General features: G+C 46.2%; 1 protein-coding gene across 2 annotated transcripts; it reads right to left on the bottom strand.

Annotated features, from left to right (window-relative positions):
- Positions 1-1,064: 1,064 nt before the first annotated feature.
- Positions 1,065-20,275, bottom strand: LOC135804638 (uncharacterized aarF domain-containing protein kinase 5-like). 2 transcript variants are annotated; one of them, XM_065318553.1, is made up of 16 exons: positions 19,923-20,275; positions 17,473-17,536; positions 16,900-17,076; positions 15,930-15,953; positions 15,449-15,589; positions 13,111-13,224; positions 12,600-12,707; positions 12,450-12,473; positions 11,831-11,917; positions 11,595-11,676; positions 10,971-11,049; positions 10,492-10,583; positions 9,463-9,649; positions 8,213-8,287; positions 7,528-7,623; positions 1,065-1,832 (listed from the first exon to the last, which is right to left on the bottom strand). In XM_065318553.1, exons 1-16 carry the CDS (start codon positions 20,054-20,056, stop codon positions 1,721-1,723), a joined length of 1,596 nt encoding a protein of 531 aa, XP_065174625.1. In that variant the 5' UTR covers positions 20,057-20,275; the 3' UTR covers positions 1,065-1,720. The 2 variants fall into 2 exon arrangements, with proteins under 2 accessions (XP_065174625.1, XP_065174626.1); XM_065318554.1 differs by lacking the exon at positions 12,450-12,473 and having other exon boundaries at positions 12,576-12,707.
- Positions 20,276-20,350: the final 75 nt, after the last annotated feature.

Genomic DNA, 20,350 nt, shown 5'->3' with positions numbered 1-20,350 from the left:
ATTACAATAGTACTTTTCGTGAGCTGCATAGTCGTAACAAGTCGGCAAATTGATGTACGGTGAGGACGATGGGGTTGCCATTCCTGAAAGTCTGGTCTAAAAAGTGCGTTTCGTTTACAGCTGACTGAGGAGGTGAGGCAAGATCACCGCTCTTGCAGAATCGCAGTCAAACTTCCATGGACGTAGTTTAGAGTCCTCGACCTCTCACAATGCAGTTTCCCCGATATACCGCCAATCAAGCCACGATCACTCGCCTAATAGGAAGCATGCCAGCAGTTGTTCAAACAAGAAACTGACTGAGTGAGAGAAAGGACAAATTTTGAAGTGAAGGGACTCCAAAAAACGGGAAAGTAACAAAGCATGACTGTGTCGATCTGTACGCGCTAGCTAGCTGTGCACTGCACTAGCACCACACTGCAGCACTGCATGGATATGCACGTCTTGGCAGTTGGCACGCCACAAAAACAGTACGGTAGCATCACTGATAGTGATACATTACATGTAGTGACAATGCACTGCACTGTGCATGTGCATGTGACTCAGTGCAGTGAAATATGCGCTACGGATTAGTACGGAAGCTACGATGAGTCATCCTGCTGATATGTCGACAGCCAACACTTGACAGCTAGCTGAGCCAGCCATGATGATTGCGATGCTTGAATGGCGAAGCCAAGCAGCAGCCCACCGTGCATAGCTAGCAGCATGCTTACCTGTTAGTCAAGAGTCCATAACCATTATCCCCAGGGCTAGGGATATGTACAATGCACTCTTGCCGTTATGTATGTACGTAATCAAGAGTATAACAACCCCCTGCTTATATCCTCTTGATGTAATGTGATGCCATGGCTATGCATGGATCGACCGATTCAAGGAATACTTATAGCCTACAAGTACTAAGTAGGCACGCCAGCTGGCGGAGTGAGTACGGAGCAGAGAATTATTACACTGCATTTACCACCAAACTGGTAGTATTATGTTAACATGCATTCTCTGCACTCTGGGGCGGGTGAGTCGTGCTTCAGCGGAGAACTCGCCCTGGTTACCACTTGAGATTGCAAACTTGGTAAAATTGTAGTCTAAATTTCTAATCACTTCCGAGAAGCTGATCCCAGTAGGACACTGCAGCGGATAGTCATTGATAAAGCCCGTTGAGCTAGGTAGATGATTGCAACAACAACAAAAAGCTAAAAATCAGGAACAGAATTACGGATGGCAAAAAAAGATTTAAAAAAAGATCTCACCCCTGCTTGGGATTTATACACAAAGCCATCATGCTCGGTGCATACCAGCGCACTATAGTGGCAAACAGAAATTGCCGAATAAATACAAATGACGCTGCTGGATTCTCCCGCCAGAATAAATAGGCCCCCAAAAAGGCTAATAAATAGCACGAAAAAAACACATGTCCCGGACATTGCTAGTTGTTGTTCTGGGCGGAAGATGTCTGACAGTATGTACACTAGGATACTATATACACGTAGTCTGCTGTATTGTATGTTCAAGACCGGAGAAACAAACAACAATCCAACGAACAGGATAAAAAAGAAGAAGAGAAAAACGGGATTACAAATACACAATAGTATTCACACACACAGAAACACACACGCACACACACACACACACACACACACACACACACACACACGCACGCACGCATACCATGAGAGCATAGCTGGCTTCAGGACCACGTAGTTGTCGATTCAAGAGGTCCCGCACACGATTATAGTCGAATCATGGCTTTCGACATACCCAGCAGCTCTGGAGGAGCAAGACGGAAAGTGACCAGCATTTGGCAATACTTGTGTAGGATCCACGATCGAGTCCCCATCCACCTAGCATCAAGGACAAAGGCATAACAACATGCCAGAAGAGCAAGGTTTCATCTCACGTGTGACAGCGACCGCGGGTGCAATCAAGACTCAGTACGACGTCGTACGTACTTTTTTTTATGATGCAATGCACAGTGTACATGTATAATTTTCAGATCTATCCTAGACTAGTCGTAGAGGTGGACATATCGCCACTTGATACTGTTTTCAGATGTATCCTAGACTAGTCGTAGAGGTGGACATATCGCCACTTGATACTGTTTTCAGATGTATCCTAGACTAGTCGTAGAGGTGGACATATCGCCACTTGATACTGTTTTCAGATGTATCCTAGACTAGTCGTAGAGGTGGACATATCGCCACTTGATACTGTTTTCAGATGTATCCTAGACTAGTCGTAGAGGTGGATGTAGTGATAGTGACTGCGTTGTTCTTACACCACCTAGCTGTCATATGTTGCATTCTACACATCACTGCATGTGTCGTACTCACACCTTCATGATGTGCTACATTCACACTGCTGTATGTTATAGTCTCTTGTCATTCCAGTAATCAGTACATTCTGGCCAGCTCACTACACTGGCGCAGTGAACAGCTCAAGCAACTTGACGCTAAGGCAAAGGGACGACCTCCGAAAGAATTTTCTCCTGGCTATGGTGGAGATACGGGCGCAGACTTCAATCTCTGGCTAGAAGATGTCGATGATTATATGAAGATCTGCCAAGTGACGGACCCAGGAGAAAAGAAGTGCCTTTTCTTGAATCTCGCCGGTCTCAATGTCAGGAGGATCGTCGAAGGTTTAGTCGTTCCCGTTCCAGACGATGCAACTGACGATAACCCGGGAGACACTTACAAAGCCCTCACTGAGTCACTTCGTTGCCATTTTCGACCGTCCATCAATGCGACGTCAGAGCGGCACAAGTTTCGTCAGATTAGGCAGCTGCCGGACGAATCGGTTTCAACCTTCATGAGTCGGCTGAGAGAGAAAGTGGAACTGTGTAGTTTCGCATCGACAGATGTTGACACGGTAGTCAATACTCAAGTCCGCGACCAGTTAATTGCTGGATTGAGGTCGCAAGACTCGAGGCGCGAACTATTGAAGGAGCCTAAGCTGACTTTGGCGGACGCTCTCTCGAAGGCAGTTGCTATGGAAGCATCACTTTTGGACTCCAACTTGTACAACAGTGAACCAGGACCTAGTGTAGCAGCATGTGTGAAGCCAGAGACCACAGCGGCTGTGTCAGGCAGTGAACCCAAGCACCAGCTCAAGAGGAAAATGACGAAAGGTCCTGGCTGCAAGTACTGTGGTCGAATGCATGCCAATGGAAAGCAGTTCTGCCCAGCAGCACATGTCCGTTGCAACAGCTGCAGGAAAGTTGGCCATTTCGAAGCGGTTTGTCTCTCACGCAAGCCTAACAAAGCCAATGCAGTAGATGCGGAGGAAGACAGTGACACTGCACAAGTGGTGTATGATTCTATTTTCGCGTGCAGCGATAAGGCAGCCAGAGGCCAGTTCACCATGACACTGATGGTGAATGGCAAGCCATGTGAGGGATTGCTTGACACCGGAGCAACACGCACCATTCTCACGGATGATGTGGTGCAGCCTACCCGCTCAAGTGACCGCATACTTCGAGCATACAACGGTGGCGAAGTGAAGACTCTTGGCATGGCGGACGTCGATATTGCTGTAGGAGACAACACCATTCTCTGTGAATGTTTCATTGTACCGGCTGGCAAGCGTTCTGTATTGTTTGGACAAGATGTCATCTCACAATTGGAACTGCTTGTGAATGCACACATGGCGGATACAGCACGTCTTGTTGAAACTGCTCCAGTTTCTATCACTGTGGACAAGAGCGCTAGACCGGTAGCCCAACCAGCTCGCCGCCCTCCATTTAGCGCCAAAGCCGACATAGAAAAGGAGTTGGCACGCCTGGCTAAGGCTGACATCATTGAGCCCGTGAAGGAGGCATCGCCTGTTGTGCCTGTCCGTAAGTCTAACGGTACACTCCGGTTATGTGTGGATTATAGACAGCTGAATAAGTCCATCACTAGAGAACGCCATTCTCTCCCAACAGTAGACGAAATAACCAGCGAGTTAGGAGCACAAGTATTCTCAGTGTTGGATGCCGAATCGGGATTCCACCAGCTGTTACTGGAGGAAGAATCACGATCGTTTACAACGTTTGCTTCACACTGTGGATCGTATCGATTCAAGAGACTGCCGTTTGGTATTTCATGCGCCCCCGAAATCTTTCAGCGAGTGGTGTCGGATATTCTAGTTGGCCTGCCGGGTGTTGTTGTCTATATAGATGACATATTGATTTTCGGAAGGAATCAAGTTGAGCATGATGCTCGCCTGGCGAGTGTCTTGGAACGCCTGAAGGCAGCAAACCTCAAGCTGAACTGGGCCAAGTGTCACATCGGCAAAGACCAGGTCAAGTACCTGGACCACACGTTGACCAGAGATGGAGTTCAGCCGGACAGCAGCAAGCTAAGCGCTATCGCCGACATGGCCGCCCCAAAGACTGTAGCGGATGCACACCGCTTCTTGGGTATGGTCACATACTTAGGAAAGTTTGTTCCTCGCCTGACTGAAGCCACAGAGCCGTTACGCCAGCTGATGAAGCGTGAACCATTCACTGTGAACGATGATCTTCTCAAAGCGTTCTCCACAGCTAAGCAAGCTGTAGTCTCTTCATTGCAAACACTTGCATATTTCCAGCCGGATGTAAACGTACCGACAGCAATCAGCTCCGATGCCTCACCTTCTGGTCTGGGAGCTATTCTGTGGCAGCAAAGCAAGGCTGGACAATGGCTGCCCATTACATGCGCCAGCCGCACGCTCACGGATACAGAGTCCCGATATTCGCAGATGGAGCGCGAGATGCTCGGCATAGTGTTTGCACTGACCCGTTTTCGCCAGTATGTTCTGGGTCGTCATGTACAGGTGTACACTGATCACAAACCTCTCATACCGATTGTGCAGAAGGCATTTGACGATGTGCCGCCTCGATTGCAGCGCTGGTTAGTCGCGCTCATGCCGTACGATTACTCCCTCAAGCATGTTCCAGGGAAGGAGCTCTTCTGTACTGATGCACTTTCCAGAGCCCCGGTAGCGTCTACTGATGCTTCTCCAGCCGAATCGCGTTCTCTCCATGAGTATGTTGGCCTAGTTTTGGAAGCCGCTCCAGTAGGCATTGCAGACATTCGTTGTGCTGCACAAGATGATCCAGTAGTGAGCAAAGTGATTCAACGCGTACTGTATGATTCGTGGCTTGACATTTTGCCACCGGAGCACCCCTACTATCTCGTCCGTGATCAGCTGACAGTGGTAGATGGCATCTTAATGTTCGGTGGCAGATTCGTTATTCCTGAAGGTTTACGAACAGCGATCATGACCCTAGCACACGAAGGACATCCTGGACAAGAGGCCTTCCAAGACACCCTGCGCCAGAGAGTCTGGTGGCCAGGAATGACTAAGGATGCAAGCACATACGTGGAACGCTGCTCTGAATGCTGGAGGAGACGTACCAATAATGCGCAAGAGCTCCAACCGACTGAGGTTGTTGGCGTCTGGAGAAAGCTGGCAGTGGACATCGTATCCATTGAGGGGTACTCGATTCTCTCCATAGTCGATTATGGCTCCAGGTACCCTATTCTGAAGATAATGCGCTCGACAACCTCAGCTTCCGTCATCAATGAACTTGATGAGGTATTCTCTGCATTTGGTCTTCCCGAGACTTTAGTTTCGGACAACGGCCCTCAGTTTGTCTCTGGGGAGATGTCTTCATTTCTCAGCCGGCTTACAATTACACATGTACGATCCAGCCCAAGGTATGCCCGCTCGAATGGCATGGTGGAGCGTCTGCATCGAGTGTTAAGGGAGAGACTGTCTGCTCTTAAGCCACATCTCCCTTTCCAGAGGCGTCTTAACCAAGTGTTGTTTGACATTCGATGCATAGAATGCTCGGTACATCACCAAGTGAAGCTTTGTTCTCTCGACCACTGCGTACAAGAGTCCCGGCACAACTCCACCCCACCGTTGTGAATCCCCAGCACCAGCTGAAAGCAAAAGCTGAAATGTCTGCACAACACGACTCCCGACGTGGCGTGAGAATGCTTTCTGAGCTTCGGCCCGGCACAAAAGTCACTGTGCAGGACGGGTACTGCGACAAGTCTCAGTCATGGACCGTGGTGAACCAGTTCGGCCGTCAGGTAGGAGTGACCGATGGCTCTCGCTACCTACTGAGGAATAGGCAGCATGTACGAGAGTTTGTTTCACCGCATCGCCCGGACGATTCTCCACCCATGTCGTCAGCGAACCCGTCTTTCAGCCGTCATGAGGTGGACCTTGAGCGAGCGCCAGCACAGGCGGCTCCTCGGATCGGTCAGCCTTCAGTGCCAGAACCAGATAGAACCGGAACTGGACAGTCTGCTCGGATTGGTCAGTCTACAGTGCCAGGTGCTGTTTCAACCTTCATCTGCACGTGAAAGCCAGCCTGCTTCGAAGGAACACACTCCAGCTGCTTCCGGCAAGCGCTCATTCGTCGATGGTTCAGCCACTCGCTCCGGACGGCATATCAAATTTACTGAGAAGGCACGGCTCTACGCAGACAGTTTATCCTAAAAGATTATTGCAACAATGCATCATACTCACTCTGAAAGTTCAACTTGACAACTTTTTGTGTTTTTTGAAGTTGAGTTCCTATCTCCCTCCATTGGGTGCTTTGAAATTCAAAACTTCATATTGTGTTCTCTCTTCTTCTTCTTTTTTTTAAATTCCTTCTATTGCTTTCCCCGGCACCGGCTTTTTGTTTGGGAGAAGGAGTGATGTAGTGATAGTGACTGCGTTGTTCTTACACCACCTAGCTGTCATATGTTGCATTCTACACATCACTGCATGTGTCGTACTCACACCTTCATGATGTGCTACATTCACACTGCTGTATGTTATAGTCTCTTGTCATTCCAGTAATCAGTACATTCTGGCCAGCTCACTACAGTGGACATATCGCCACTTGATACTGTTTTCAGATGTATCCTAGACTAGTCGTAGAGGTGGACATATCGCCACTTGATACTGTTTTCAGATGTATCCTAGACTAGTCGTAGAGGTGGACATATCGCCACTTGATACTGTTTTCAGATGTATCCTAGACTAGTCGTAGAGGTGGACATATCGCCACTTGATACTGTTTTCAGATGTATCTAGACTAGTCGTAGAGGTGGACATATCGCCACTTGATACTGTTCAAACTGGCATCAGCAAGCATGTGTGGCAGTTTGCCACCTTTGTACTTTTAAAAGTGTGTACGAGCATAGGAAATGGTTATGCATGCAAGGAGCGAAATGACGTCAACTTGAAATTCTGTCCAGACCGCACTGCATGTGGGCGTTGTACACTGGGGGTACGTACTCTTGGTGCCATCCATCAAAGATACTCAGATTGGCCAAACTCTTCTGTTTTGACTTGCTATCTCATTCGCGCACAGTTCAATGAACGAGAAAATCAACTCAGCGTGTGTATACACTATGCACGCACGCAGGCAAACATATCCACTTTGCCTTGCTGTACAAGGCGCTATGATTCTCTGACAGCAAGACCCTGGCCTTGTGTCATGTTTGGAGGTGCCCTGTCACAACTGCACTGACAGGAGCATTTCCGAGTCCGCCATCAGCAACGTTCACTTACCACAGAATGCAGTCAAAGCGAAGTCGCTCTGCACGCCGCTTCACAGCCGGCACAAATCCAGTCTCGGATGCGTTGACGGAGCAACCACCAGCCGCCCTGAAAGCCAAAACACACCAGTAGAATACCTCTTGTGACTATACGTCATGACAGCCAAGATCAGACAGCAGGATGGCCATCCTAAAGCTCGTCGCCCCTGAGCGACCACGCTGGACTACTTCTGAAGTAGAACTCAAAAAGAACCAAGCTCTCAGCTAAAACACAGAAGACAGATAGGTATTACCAATGCATATCAGTGTAAGACCTACATTGAACACGAAGACCCTGTCTAAGGGCAGTGTGATGCTATGCGTGTGGCAAGTACAGGCATCGATACACATTGCTATTCCTCAATTTTACGACCTTTCATCCTGTTCGTACTCTGTAATTGTTTTCTCAAAATGCAACCATGCAAACATCAAGTACATGTACAGCTGCAATGGTTGTCAATTGTCGCAAAGCTTGATGATGCACAATGGGCGCAATATAGGCAACTTTTCTATTTGATGCAACAGTCTGAGGTGGAGTGCGTAGTATGGAGGTGTTTCTTCAGGTGTCAACAAAATGCTGCAATGAAGGTTTGTAAAAAGAGTTTTGAAGAAGGTCTGTCAAATTGTCAATACAGCACATGGACATCATATACACTGACCTTCGAGCCATGATGTTGAATCGATTCACTGGGGTTCCCAGCTCAGAGTTGACAGAGCGGACAATATTGATATTCCTGAACAACCAGTAGACACAAAAACCTTTAAAAACGGTAAGTGGAGCACCACAAAAATAAAATCATGGAAGATCACTGGTTCGAGTTAGGAAAAAAAACTGGTAATATTCTTGCCTAGAACATCTTCCTTTTACAGCTTACACCTCCCTCAAGTTTCTTTGGATAAGTGGTCAATCAGTGATACTTCTAACAAGAAAAATAATGGTCTACATCTGCACCCAAGAATGGGAAATGTTCACCATAATGCCATAATGCAGGCACGTAGCTTGGATGCTCGTGCAAGGAGTCTGTACAAATGTTGGCACATTTCAGTATTTCTCCACTGCTTGCAGTGCTGCTATGCGTGAACTGTACGGGGTGCATGCTTCATCACCATTATTTTACAATCGAAAACAAAATCTGACTGGCTGCCAAGGCCAAGACAATGCCTGGACAGGGGATTTGTGAGCAGCCTGCCGAACCCTTCGAGCCATGCGTCTCTGCCATGAGTGCTTTATATGTAGCGGAGGAACAGAACTGCCAGAAGCGGGCTGCAATATGCCACCGCTATGTCCACAAAGCCCGTAGCTATCAACTTATCAAGGCAATTCACACACTGTCTGTGATGGCATAGCTACTGCCTGGGGATGTGAGCACAGCATTGGTCTGTTGCAAAGAGTTGCAAAAGCAAGCAGAGGTAATATAAAGAAATCCCATGTTTGCAAACCAACCCAATGTGTTCCGGGTTCCTTGGTGTGCCTTTGAATCAATAGGGCCTGAAAGTGATGATGTCAGAAGTGAAAAATAACGACAAATTGCGACTTCTGGGTCAAATTGGATTCACTCTGTCCATAGCGAACTACAACAGGTGGTTGGTAGGCCCCTTGTGTTGCATGCAGGTGTGAATGTTTTCTGTCCCAGGAGTGGGTCCCCAACCGGGAGTGCCCAGGCTAGCTACCACCGGAGGATGTGCCACCCTGCTGTGAAGGAAAACCACCCAAACGTGTATGGATCCATGCAAAACTGGGTGCAAGTGGATCCCAAAGTCAGCGTTGTCATGACTCCGGGCTGGCTGTGACGTAGCACTTTCAAACCCCATAGTTTGAGTTCATACTCTATAGCCAGGCTACCTACAAAAAACATCCCAGGACATAGTCCAATTCCTAGTCCCATTCCAATACAACAAGTGTCTATACCTCATGACCAGCATGAGCGGTGTTGGCAGGGCTTTCAGCACATCCAAGATTAGATCAATGTGCTTGGCAGCCAGCTGCTGCATGAACTCCATGTCGGACTTGGTCAGGCGCACGTTGAACTGAATGGTGTTGCTTGAGTCCTGATAGAGCGGCCTCTGCAGAACCATGCTGGCAAGCACATTGTAGTCTGGAGCAAAAAGGAGGAAGAATAAAATGACAATTATATGCAGTTCAGCATGTGAGTACAACACAGCAAAGCAAAAGTTGCAGTTGCTCGTATCACACGACAAACACACAATGGACAAGCGATGTGGCCCTGGATATTCTCAGTACTACTCTAAGGGCCACTGTATGGACAAGTTGTGCATGCAAGCATGGACAAGATAGGGTAGCCATTGTGTATACAGAGTACATGTTTCCATATGTTGTGGAAAGCATGTAATTCTACAAGCTAAGAGATAGCAGCTGCCTGCATCAGACAGTAGCCTTCCTTCCGTGACTACTAGTATGCACAATGCTGTACGCCGTGCGTATTCAACTTGGCTGTCGTTTGTGTACACGATTCCTGCCCTCCTGCTGACTCGTAAGTATGGAAGGGCAGCCAGGAACTAAACGATGATCAGGAACAAGGGCGCCGCGAACCCGCACAGGTGGCACTAATAGTACACCAAAAGGCAAGATGCTTCAGACAAGCCATCTCTTTGCCACAAGTCGCTGAGCACCACACCAGCCATCAAGAAGTGGCATGCACGACAACTTGATTGGTCTTCCACAACAAGAGTACGACAGGTACTGACAGGTACCGCGAGAATGCTTCAGGGAGCTAGAAGGAGACCATGGATGTAACACCATGTTGTGGGGCTAGCTGTCTCTTGTTAGACTTTGTTTCAGTGCAAGAGCAACACAGAGTGACATCGACTGGTTGACGATATACAGTGATATCGACTAGTATCGGGGATGGACTGCATACAGCATCCAACATAAGGATATGAATTCTCTAAGGAGAACGTGAGTCTGGAACAAACTAACCTTTCACACCTAGCTGTTCGGCGCTATGCTTCAGCATCGGGATGTCGGAGAGGATAGCCGACTTCCACAATTGACACAGTGCAAGGCGATCACTGTTGTGGAGACCGACACACCCGTGCACACACACATGCACATACACACACGCGCGCGTGCGCGCACGCACACACACACACACACACACACACATACACATACGTGCACGCACACACACACACACACACACGCGCGCACACACAATGGGATTGTTGCTAGTGTCTGGAAATCAGTTACAGAAAACAGCCAGACCGCGCTTATCCAGTCGTTACTCATCTAGTTCCCTTGCCATCAGGTAGAACACCGGTCAGAGGCATGCACTCGCAACAGTGCAGGTCCAATTCTATGCAAAGGGGCAGTTTTCAAACTGTATGCAATAGCCCGTGCAGATTCTGAGAAAGATGGCAAAGCCAGGGATGGGAAAACATAGAATGACACAAACATACTCATCAGGCAGCCTCTCGTAGAGCCCATGATCCAGGATGACAAGCTGCAGCTTTCCGGATGGCCCGCGTCGCACCATCACTGAGCACACAATGGTAAAGAAGAGGACACATCAGTCATCAGCAAATTTAGAACCCAAGAAAACTCTCTAAAAAGAAAGTACTTTGAAGTAGCAGCATGAAGCTCCGAGAAGAGGCGTACTTCCACTGGACATTATATAAAATAAGGAACACACCCAAACCCACTGTACGCGTATGCAGAATTCAAGTAGCTCAATATCAATTCAACTCGTCCTCCTGATCGCACATGAATCCATTTCGCTTTCACACATAGCCGAGTATGAGAATGGTGTATAACACATGCCACGCGAGTCCGTTTGAGCACCGAAACCTACACTGTGGTAATATTGTGCTTCTGTCGCTTGTGCATGGGTGGGAAAACATGCACATGCATCTATGGACACGTACGGTGGTGTTCTAAACATGCTGTGTTTGTGTTCATGCATGTCGGCGATGTCAGTCGATAAGCAGTACATAGCGCAGAATCTAGTCGATGAGGAGTTTAGGTCAGTTGTGTCAGCCCTTGGGGCTCTAGAACGAGAACAGTGTGTACTTGCAAGTACTCACAGTTGCCAGGGTGAGGGTCTGCATGAACAAAGCCAGTCACGAAGATCTGCTCGGCCATTGATTCCACAAGCATTTGTCCCACCTAGTAGAGCGGCAGAGAGTAAAGAGAAAAGTTTACCGGTAAATGTACTTTCATCATTTGAACATGTGGCTAACTTCAATAATGTCAAAGTGTGATCTTCACAAGTACAGTAGTTCCAAATATCAACAGAGAAGTCTGAAGACTTAGAACTCACTCTTCTGAGAGAAAATCCCTTTTCCTTCATTGTCTTCACGTCCGTAATCTTCACACCTCCCTCAATCAGCTCTGTTGTTAGGACACGCTGTAGAAGGGAAGAGGATTATTAAAAAGAAGAAGATACAAACCTGTAGGTAACTGACTGAAACTGAACTCAAGTACAAGCTAATATATCCACTACTGAACGGCCGCAGGAGGCGAGTAATAGGCGATTCAGACTACGGCCAACTGCGACCACGTTTCTACAACTCAGACGTATTTGATCACGGATTGTGCAGAAAATTTTGAAACACGACTGCATCACCGTGGAAATTCAAGTTCACACGTGATTTTGGCCGTAGTCTGAATCGCCTATAAGCAACCAGGAATAGCCACAACTACAGCAACAACCATTGTTGTACTCTAAGCATACAAACGTCGAGGAATAACATCCCTAAAACGGAAGCATATTGCCATAAGCACAAGGAAGAAAATCTGCTCCAGTCAAGCGAATGGCATTTGTTTGTGGGCCCACTTGGGTAAAAGACAGCAGTAGTAGTTTTACACAGTACCAACCATCCTGGTGATGTCCCAGTGAACCTTGGGAACATACAGTAGTAGTTTTACACAGTACCAACCTTCCTGGTGATGTCCCAGTGAACCTTGGGAACATACAGTAGTAGTTTTACACAGTACCAACCATCCTGGTGATGTCCCAGTGAACCTTGGGAACATACACAGTAGTAGTTTTACACAGTACCAACCTTCCTGGTAATGTCCCAGTGAACCTTGGGAACATACACATATCCCAGGTGCTCCAGATCAACACTGCACTGCTCACTGTTCTTGCCCTCGCGCTCAAAGTCCAACTCGTGAGAAAGCGTGGTCTTCAGCTCCTGCACACAGCATGGAGAAACCCGCCGATGTGCAAAAGCATGTAAAATCATTGGTGACGCAATGACTGAGTATGATGAGAAACTTGTTGATAGTTGTAAGCAAAGTGGCTTCGCAATTGGGAGGATCATCAGACAATACGCACAACAGTGCAGCAGGAGATTTCCCCGAAAAATGAAATAAAATGTAAATGTAAAGTACAGGTACTAGGTCGCATTCCCATTTACAACATTCCTTCAAACGTATGAATACTGTATTACAGGTAGCATGTTACTCATTAAAGGATCCACAGGCTTCAAGCATCTGTCAATGAAATCTAGGCAGAAGAGCTAACAAAATAAAAGCACTGAAAAGAACTCATCACAGTGCAATTCTATATGTACATGAGAAGACATGAGAGCTTACAGGCAAGATCCAGCCAAACTTGAACTTGGGATGGAGAAGCGGAACACATCCCAGCAAAAGTCCCAGCGTGAACATATCCCCGTCAAAACGATCCCGCAGATCAATGTACTGCACCTGTGGGGAGAAAAGACGAGCACAATGAACTTGTAAAATTGTTGGCAATTGCTGAGAATGGAACAACTAATAGCATGCGTGAAATAGTTACTGTATATCACCTTATTTTCGGTGTTGTAAAATTTCGGTGAAAGCCAAGCCCCGACCTTTCGGTGTAAGGATAAATTCGGTATATGACACCAAAAAAATCAACAACAAAAAAACGCTCTAAATCTCCGGCTAGGCTCCACATACATGTACAATCATGTACAATACATGTACAATACATGTACATCAGGGAGTCGTACTCAAACTAGGGAGGTGACACGGCACAGAAATCCGTGTCACAGGGGTTGACTCGCACCCTTGACCCCTCGTTGTTATTTTTGGAATAGTTCAGTCCAGTCCAGTCCGAAAGGTCATACTCGGATCGACTCGCCTTCTGTACTTCACCTCCAAGCGTGCCGCATGGGTGTCTAGTTTTTGAAATTATTGAGGCAGCACATTTCGTTTACAGCCCATCACTCGCCAGTATTCTTTGAAAGACTACCAGCAATTTTTTTAGCTCCTGCCATGTCCGAACTACTTGATAGCAGTGATGGCAACAGCAGCAGTTATGAAACGGCGTGTAGTGTTGCGGTAACTGTTCAGAACTTTTCAGAGTCGTATCCTAGGTTAATCCGAATACTAAAAATTGACCCAAATTGCACATAACACGAAGCTGGTTTTTGAAAATTGTAAGTCGTGAATCTGCCCCATTTCTTCTTTATGACTTGCACAATACACCAGTCTTCCTAAACAACACATGTATAGCAGGGGTTAAGTACCATATAAGAGAAGTACAGCCAGTGATATTGTCATGTTGAAATACTACAATTTTGACACAAATTACACATAACACGAAGCCAGGTTTTGAAAATTGTAAGTCGTGTATCTGCCCCGTTTCTTCTTTATGACTTGCACAATGGTCCAGTCTGCCTAAATAACACATTTATAGCAGGGGTTATGTACCATATCAGAGAAGTACAGCCAATGATATTGTCATGTCTAAACACTACAATTTTGACACAAATTACACATAACACGAAGCTGGTTTTTGAAAATTGTAAGTCGTGTATCTGCCCCATTTCTTCTTTATGACTTGCACAATACACCAGTCTTCCTAAACAACACATGTATAGCAGGGGTTAAGTACCATATAAGAGAAGTACAGCCAGTGATATTGTCATGTTGAAATACTACAATTTTGACACAAATTACACATAACACGAAGCCAGGTTTTGAAAATTGTAAGTCGTGTATCTGCCCCATTTCTTCTTTATGACTTGCACAATACACCAGTCTTCCTAAATAACACATTTATAGCAGGGGTTAAGTACCATACAAGAGAGATACATTGTACATCTAGTCATACTGTCATAAACAGCCAGCATTTTTCCTGCAGCAGTCACACCACCATCGTCATTATTTCCAGGGAAATCCTCTTACATTGTCAGCTCCTATGTCGTTAGATACAATGTAGGGGGCTGTAGGACCGGCTCGTCAAAAAATAGAGAACCTGAACACTTGAACTGAAGCGTGCTCGGGACGTCTCAGCAATCGTAGTATGCCTGAGCACTCCAATAAAAACTGGATCAATGGCAAAATCGTTCCCCACAGAAAAATCATACTTTGCGGGTCTTGCGTTGCACGCTTGGAGGTGAAGTACAGAAGGCGAGTCGATCCGAGTATGACCTTTCGGACTGGACTGGACTGAACTATTCCAAAAATAACAACGAGGGGTCAAGGGTGCGAGTCAACCCCTGTGACACGGATTTCTGTGCCGTGTCACCTCCCTAGTTTGAGTACGACTCCCTGATGTACATGTACATGTATCCCCCACCAATACAAGTTGATTTTTTTAATTTGACACTGACAGTGATTTTCATGATGTTTACATATTTTGGTATTTCGGAAAATTTAGGTGTAATGTTAAATTAGGTGATCCAGGACCAATACCGAAGTTACCGAAATTTAAATTACACCGAATTAAAGGTGTTATACAGTACTACACAAGACGTACACGAAGGAAAAACAAGGAAATGTAGGACCATGTGAGAGCCAACATGAGCTGATTGGGACTATTAGAACGGTTCACATTATCAGAGCATGCCTCCAGGAGAACTCACCCAGAAGTGTTTACAGGTAGACTCGGTGTCACTTTGAATAGATAAAGGATTAAATACATGTACGTGATGATACATACCTTTACAGCAACGGACTTGCCGTCCTTTGTCACCGCCTTGTGCACTTGTGCAAGGCTAGCTGCGGCAATAGGCTTCTCATCAAACTCCTGAAAGAGTTCCTTGGCGCTCATACCAAAGTCTTGACGGAAGAGCTCATCCACCTGGGACACGGGCACGTACAGCAAGAGACAGTCGTCATGTGCACTCGTAATGCTCATTACTCAATCACTGCTTTCATGTACGGACAGCTCACGCAAGATCCCCGGCACTTGAAACCTCCATGCATACGGAAAGAGCGGCACTTTTCTACACAGCTCACTAAAACTGCAACATTACAACAATTCTGGCCTGTGAAATACGACCCGATGGACAAGCACCGTAGAAAAGTAAACTGCAGAAGAATGAAGCGACACGCGGACACATATGAATACTAGTAGGTTATTGATGATTAATTTAGCAATAAGAACACACAATAACATCCTGACAATCATGACAACGTACCTCGCCCTTCCCTCTCTTTAAAGCCTGCAGACCACAGAACCAGACAAAAAAAAAAGAAGTAGAAAGAAGTACAGAGATACCATAAAAGTCCGTAAATAAGTACCTGCCCGAAAGAAATACCCCCTTCATTCTTTTGGCTCTGTCTGTTGAAGTCAAGTCAAGCCCGATAAACATACTGCCCGAAATAAGTACCGGTACGGTGCGCACATGCAGCACGTACATCAACATTAAAATGACTTCTCCACTACACCCAAGTCAGGTCCGAAAGTTAGTTCGTGCCCGAAAGTCAGTACCCGCCCGAAAGTTAGTACGGGTGTGGTCACTAAATTCGAAAGTAAATACGTACTTGTTTACGGACTTTTACGGTAGAGAAAGAGCCCCGGGTTTACTGGTATACCATAAAGGCATAGATACCAATAAATCGTAGAGTACAAGGTACTGCAAATCAATGATTCATAAGGGGCCATCCGGCATTATCGATAAAAAGTTTAGTTACGAGTCCTACTTACGACCCTTCCCACCCACCCCAATGAAAAATATTATTGACTTGACAGCTGGAATGGATTGATGTTACAGCCATCAATATAATTATAATTTCAAAACGAAACTCTACTTGACCCATCCACCTACATGTAGAAACAAAACCTTTTTCGTTTTGTGTAAAAGATCACAAGATTAAATTATTGGTGCGGCGGGTGTGCTGCATCGGTTCCAACACTCTACTACAAGCATGCAGACATGCATGTGGTTGAGTTATTTGTAGTTTGCCAAAGAAAAAGGTTTGAAAAGGCTTGGGGAGCGGATCTTGGATACGTATGCCAATATGTGTCGCATGCTAAAAGACAATCTGGCCACAATGCAACCTTTCCAAATCACAGCACCAGAATAGAGTGCACAATGCCCAGCTCTGAAAATGCACAGCAGTATGGTGGAGCGAAATAATTGGATTGATACCGGACCACTGTGTTACCTGGTCATGCAGGATAGTGAGCGTTTGAATGTACTCTTCAGGTAGAACATGGTTGAAGGATGCAAGGCCTTGGCCCAACTTGATGTACAGGCCACCATTGTCCAGTGCTGCCGCCACAAGCCGATCAGCAGACCGCTGATGACAAGCTTTCATTGCCGCATTATAATCGGCACTATCCTAGAAAGAAAGAACAAAAAATCAACCGAAGGATAGAGTGAGTCAGTCAAGTGAGATTCAAGTCTGCATGAACAGCGCGGGCTCCCACATAGGGAGCGACACGCAATTCCCTCAGTACCGCCAAAGTCGCAACAACCTCTTCTTCACAGAAGGATAGGGTGAGCGTCTTTTAAGTTGTAAAATAGCCATTATCAAACACACATGTACAGTGCACAAGTTTCTATTACTTGCATGTGAGCAGAAACACATACACTTCCAAAATGCTCTCCTTTGCATCCCAGACGGTATTTCTATAATTGATGCCTTTGCCCGTAGCACCCGCACGTAGCGGTGGGCCAGTAAGACGTGGCAGCCACTGAAAAGGACTTGATTGATGCTGAGGGAAAAAATACTTACTTCTTCAAGACCATGGAGAGCCCACCAATAGTCAATTGACATCACCAGACCAGTGTAAGCAGTCCTGCACAGTACATGAATAATGAACATCTCATTTAAAAAATGCACCTCGTATATGTACATGTAATCCTACATCACATCAAAAGCTGCAGTGGCCATGTCTGCAACTACAGTATAGTAACTACACATGCTGGTACATGTAACTTGAGGCTTGTTTCACCAGGCCATGATGCTCAGGTTGACCAGTGCCAGCACCGAGACGACACGTGGCAAACGTATTCCAACATATCCAGCGAAAGGAAGCTTCTAAGGCTGAAGCTATTTACTGATCAATATAATTCGTTGATGCCATCTTCTTTCAGTCCGTCCATTAAAAGTAGGAATGGGTTCTTCATTTGACCAGGTGAGACCACATGACGCTTGCAGACACCAGCACGAACAGCTTACCAGCCACACTCCACAACAGCTAGCAATTACTCCTGGCAAGTCCTCTTTCGTTCCATAAAATGACGGGAAAGCAGTTGTTAAATGAAAGGGTTGAGCTGAATAATGCTACTTGTATCGATTTTTATACAGAAGATACTGAGGCAAGGTGTGAACACTCAACTAACTCACACATGTGGCAAACTAACATGAAAGGTATAGTGCAGAATGGAGGTGTTACGAACCCTACCAGACACAACTATCACAAGTGCTAAGACAATCACGAGGAGAAAGAGAGTTACACACATAGGTTGCAACTACACATCATAAGGAGCACTGGAGTGGTGATAAAGATGGGAGAAAAGTAGAAGCAAAGTGACAGCGTGCAAGAATCTTCTGCATGAAAATTGTAGCATTATGGAGCTCAACCCTTTCATCCAACAACTGCTTCTTTTCCTCTGATGAGTTACGGTCATCATATGGAGTGAAACAAGACTCGTCAGGAGTAACACTACTTGCTATCGTGCACTGTGGCTGGCAAACTATTCGTGCTGGAGCATGCAAGCGCCGTAAGGTCTCGTCTAGTCAGATGAAAACCTATTACTGCTAATCAATATGTGAAACCTGCCCAAAGCCTAATGTGTAGCGACAGCAGTCCATTTTTGCTGTGAGGTCTGTTGCACCAAACACTTTTCTTTCTTCAACTCGGATGGTGAGCCAATTAAATTATGGTGTTGGTGGACAGTTAGTCATAACTCGTAACATTTTGTCCTTCTCCTTTTTCACTTTTCTTTCTTGTTCATGTTTCTTAGAGTCTACCAACTGACTAACTCTTCACTTCTCCAACTCCGAAAACCGTCTCTTCACTGTGAAGAGTTGTCATGTGTAAGTGGCTGCATCGTAGTTTGCGGACGATCAGAAAAGTTCTACTAACTGGCCTCCGAAAAAGTGGCGAGACTGTTCCAAGTTACTTCCGAATTGGGAGTCGAGATCAGAAATGATTTTAGAGATGGGCGAATAGACCTGGTGGTGTAGCTTTGCAAATAGTGGTCAGTCTTCACACTCCCGATGCTGCAGTAGTGTGAGCTGCGGTGCACGCTGAAGATGAGCATCTGCGATCAGGCATATCCGGCATATTTTCGATATTGCAAGATTTGCCTACCTCCTGACTACATCCGTACATGCACTGGTAGAGTAATTGCCTAGCATAACAGCAAGAGTCAAGAGTACTTGTGTATTTATGGGTCAGTGCGCGGCGCGCTGTCGTCATTACGTAACTTGCCTGCATTCTGGCCTGTACTCATGCATTCAAACCATAATCATTCCTACCAGCACATCCGGGTTGTTTTGCTCGATTCGTTCGAGTGCCGATGTGATCTCTAAATTTGGGGTGCATGAACTTCAGTTCTGTACAAAAGTTCATTCGAACCAGAGGGAGTGTGTGGTGCTTGATTTTCCACAGTGCATAATGAAACGAAGACAGCGCACCGCGCATCTGGTCCATCGAAAAGAGATCATAGTTGCATACTCTTGTTCATGGGCTCTTGATAACAGCAAGAGTAGATAAACAAGAGTGTGCAACTCCAGCTATGGGGTCTGCGACGGCAGAACTTCACATCACGTGATGAACCCGTGCACTCTAGTGCATGATAGATACTGGGTTGTACGCAGCCCAGCTTTGGGTACAACTCTCTTGTGGTCACTTTGCACTGTTTGCCAGCATAACCTTTTGAACCATGTCACGTGATGTGAAGTTCTGCCGTCGCAGCACAGCATAGAGGTTGTGCAGGCAGTTGCACACTCTTGGGTTATGTACTCTTGATAACAGTAACAGCAACTTGCCACAAACTTCCAGTACTTGAAAGTACAATCATGTGATGTAAATAATCTATAGCCTGGTCTCAACCTACATGACTGTCCTGAACGTGGACTGTATACATGTATGTAATCTATGCTACCGTTTGAAGAAATTCCCAATTCAAGAATTTTCACAGCGAGCACTGTGAACGCCCTCGTATCCTACCTACCTGAAGAATCTGCCCCCACCACCAATCGTGACCCTAATTTTGCGTTTCGTAGCATCATCTTGATATCCATAATACGCTCCTCCGCACACTGTCCCGACACCAAGGCCACGGGTGAACAGTTTCAGCAAACCCATCTTCACTTCGAAATGAACATTCTAACTGCAAAAGTGTCCGGATGGCAAAGGTGCCAACAAACCTCCTGGTGTACTCAGAAAACGTCCTCTTGCAGTAATGCGCTAACAATGGCGCAAGCCCTTTTCTCTGACAGGGATTCCCAAGACAAGTAACAAAGTAACTATAAATAGTTCATTTACATGAGTAAATTCTTCACAAGTACTGAAATAGAGCTACAGTGTTCGAGACAGAATTTCGAAATCTGAATCCTGTGCCCAAAACTAAAGGGGAGGGAAAGCTGAACTTTCCCCTTT

The sequence above is a fragment of the Sycon ciliatum genome, chromosome 1 (genome assembly GCF_964019385.1).
Source record: "Sycon ciliatum chromosome 1, ocSycCili1.1, whole genome shotgun sequence".
NCBI classification, from domain to species: Eukaryota; Metazoa; Porifera; class Calcarea; order Leucosolenida; family Sycettidae; genus Sycon; species Sycon ciliatum.
Note: the sequence above shows the minus strand (reverse complement) of the source record. Positions and strands in the feature narration are given on the sequence as shown.

Excerpts from the sequence above, each read along its gene's own strand:
- LOC135804638 (XM_065318554.1), bottom strand. The coding sequence starts at position 20,056 with ATGGGTTTGCTGAAACTGTTCACCCGTGGCCTTGGTGTCGGGACAGTG. Across the intron at positions 13,225-15,448 it reads GCAAGTCCGTTGCTGTAAAG|GTGCAGTACATTGATCTGCG; the intron begins GTATGTATCATC and ends TTCTCCCCACAG. Across the intron at positions 11,677-11,830 it reads AGGGATTTTCTCTCAGAAGA|GTGGGACAAATGCTTGTGGA; the intron begins GTGAGTTCTAAG and ends CCGCTCTACTAG.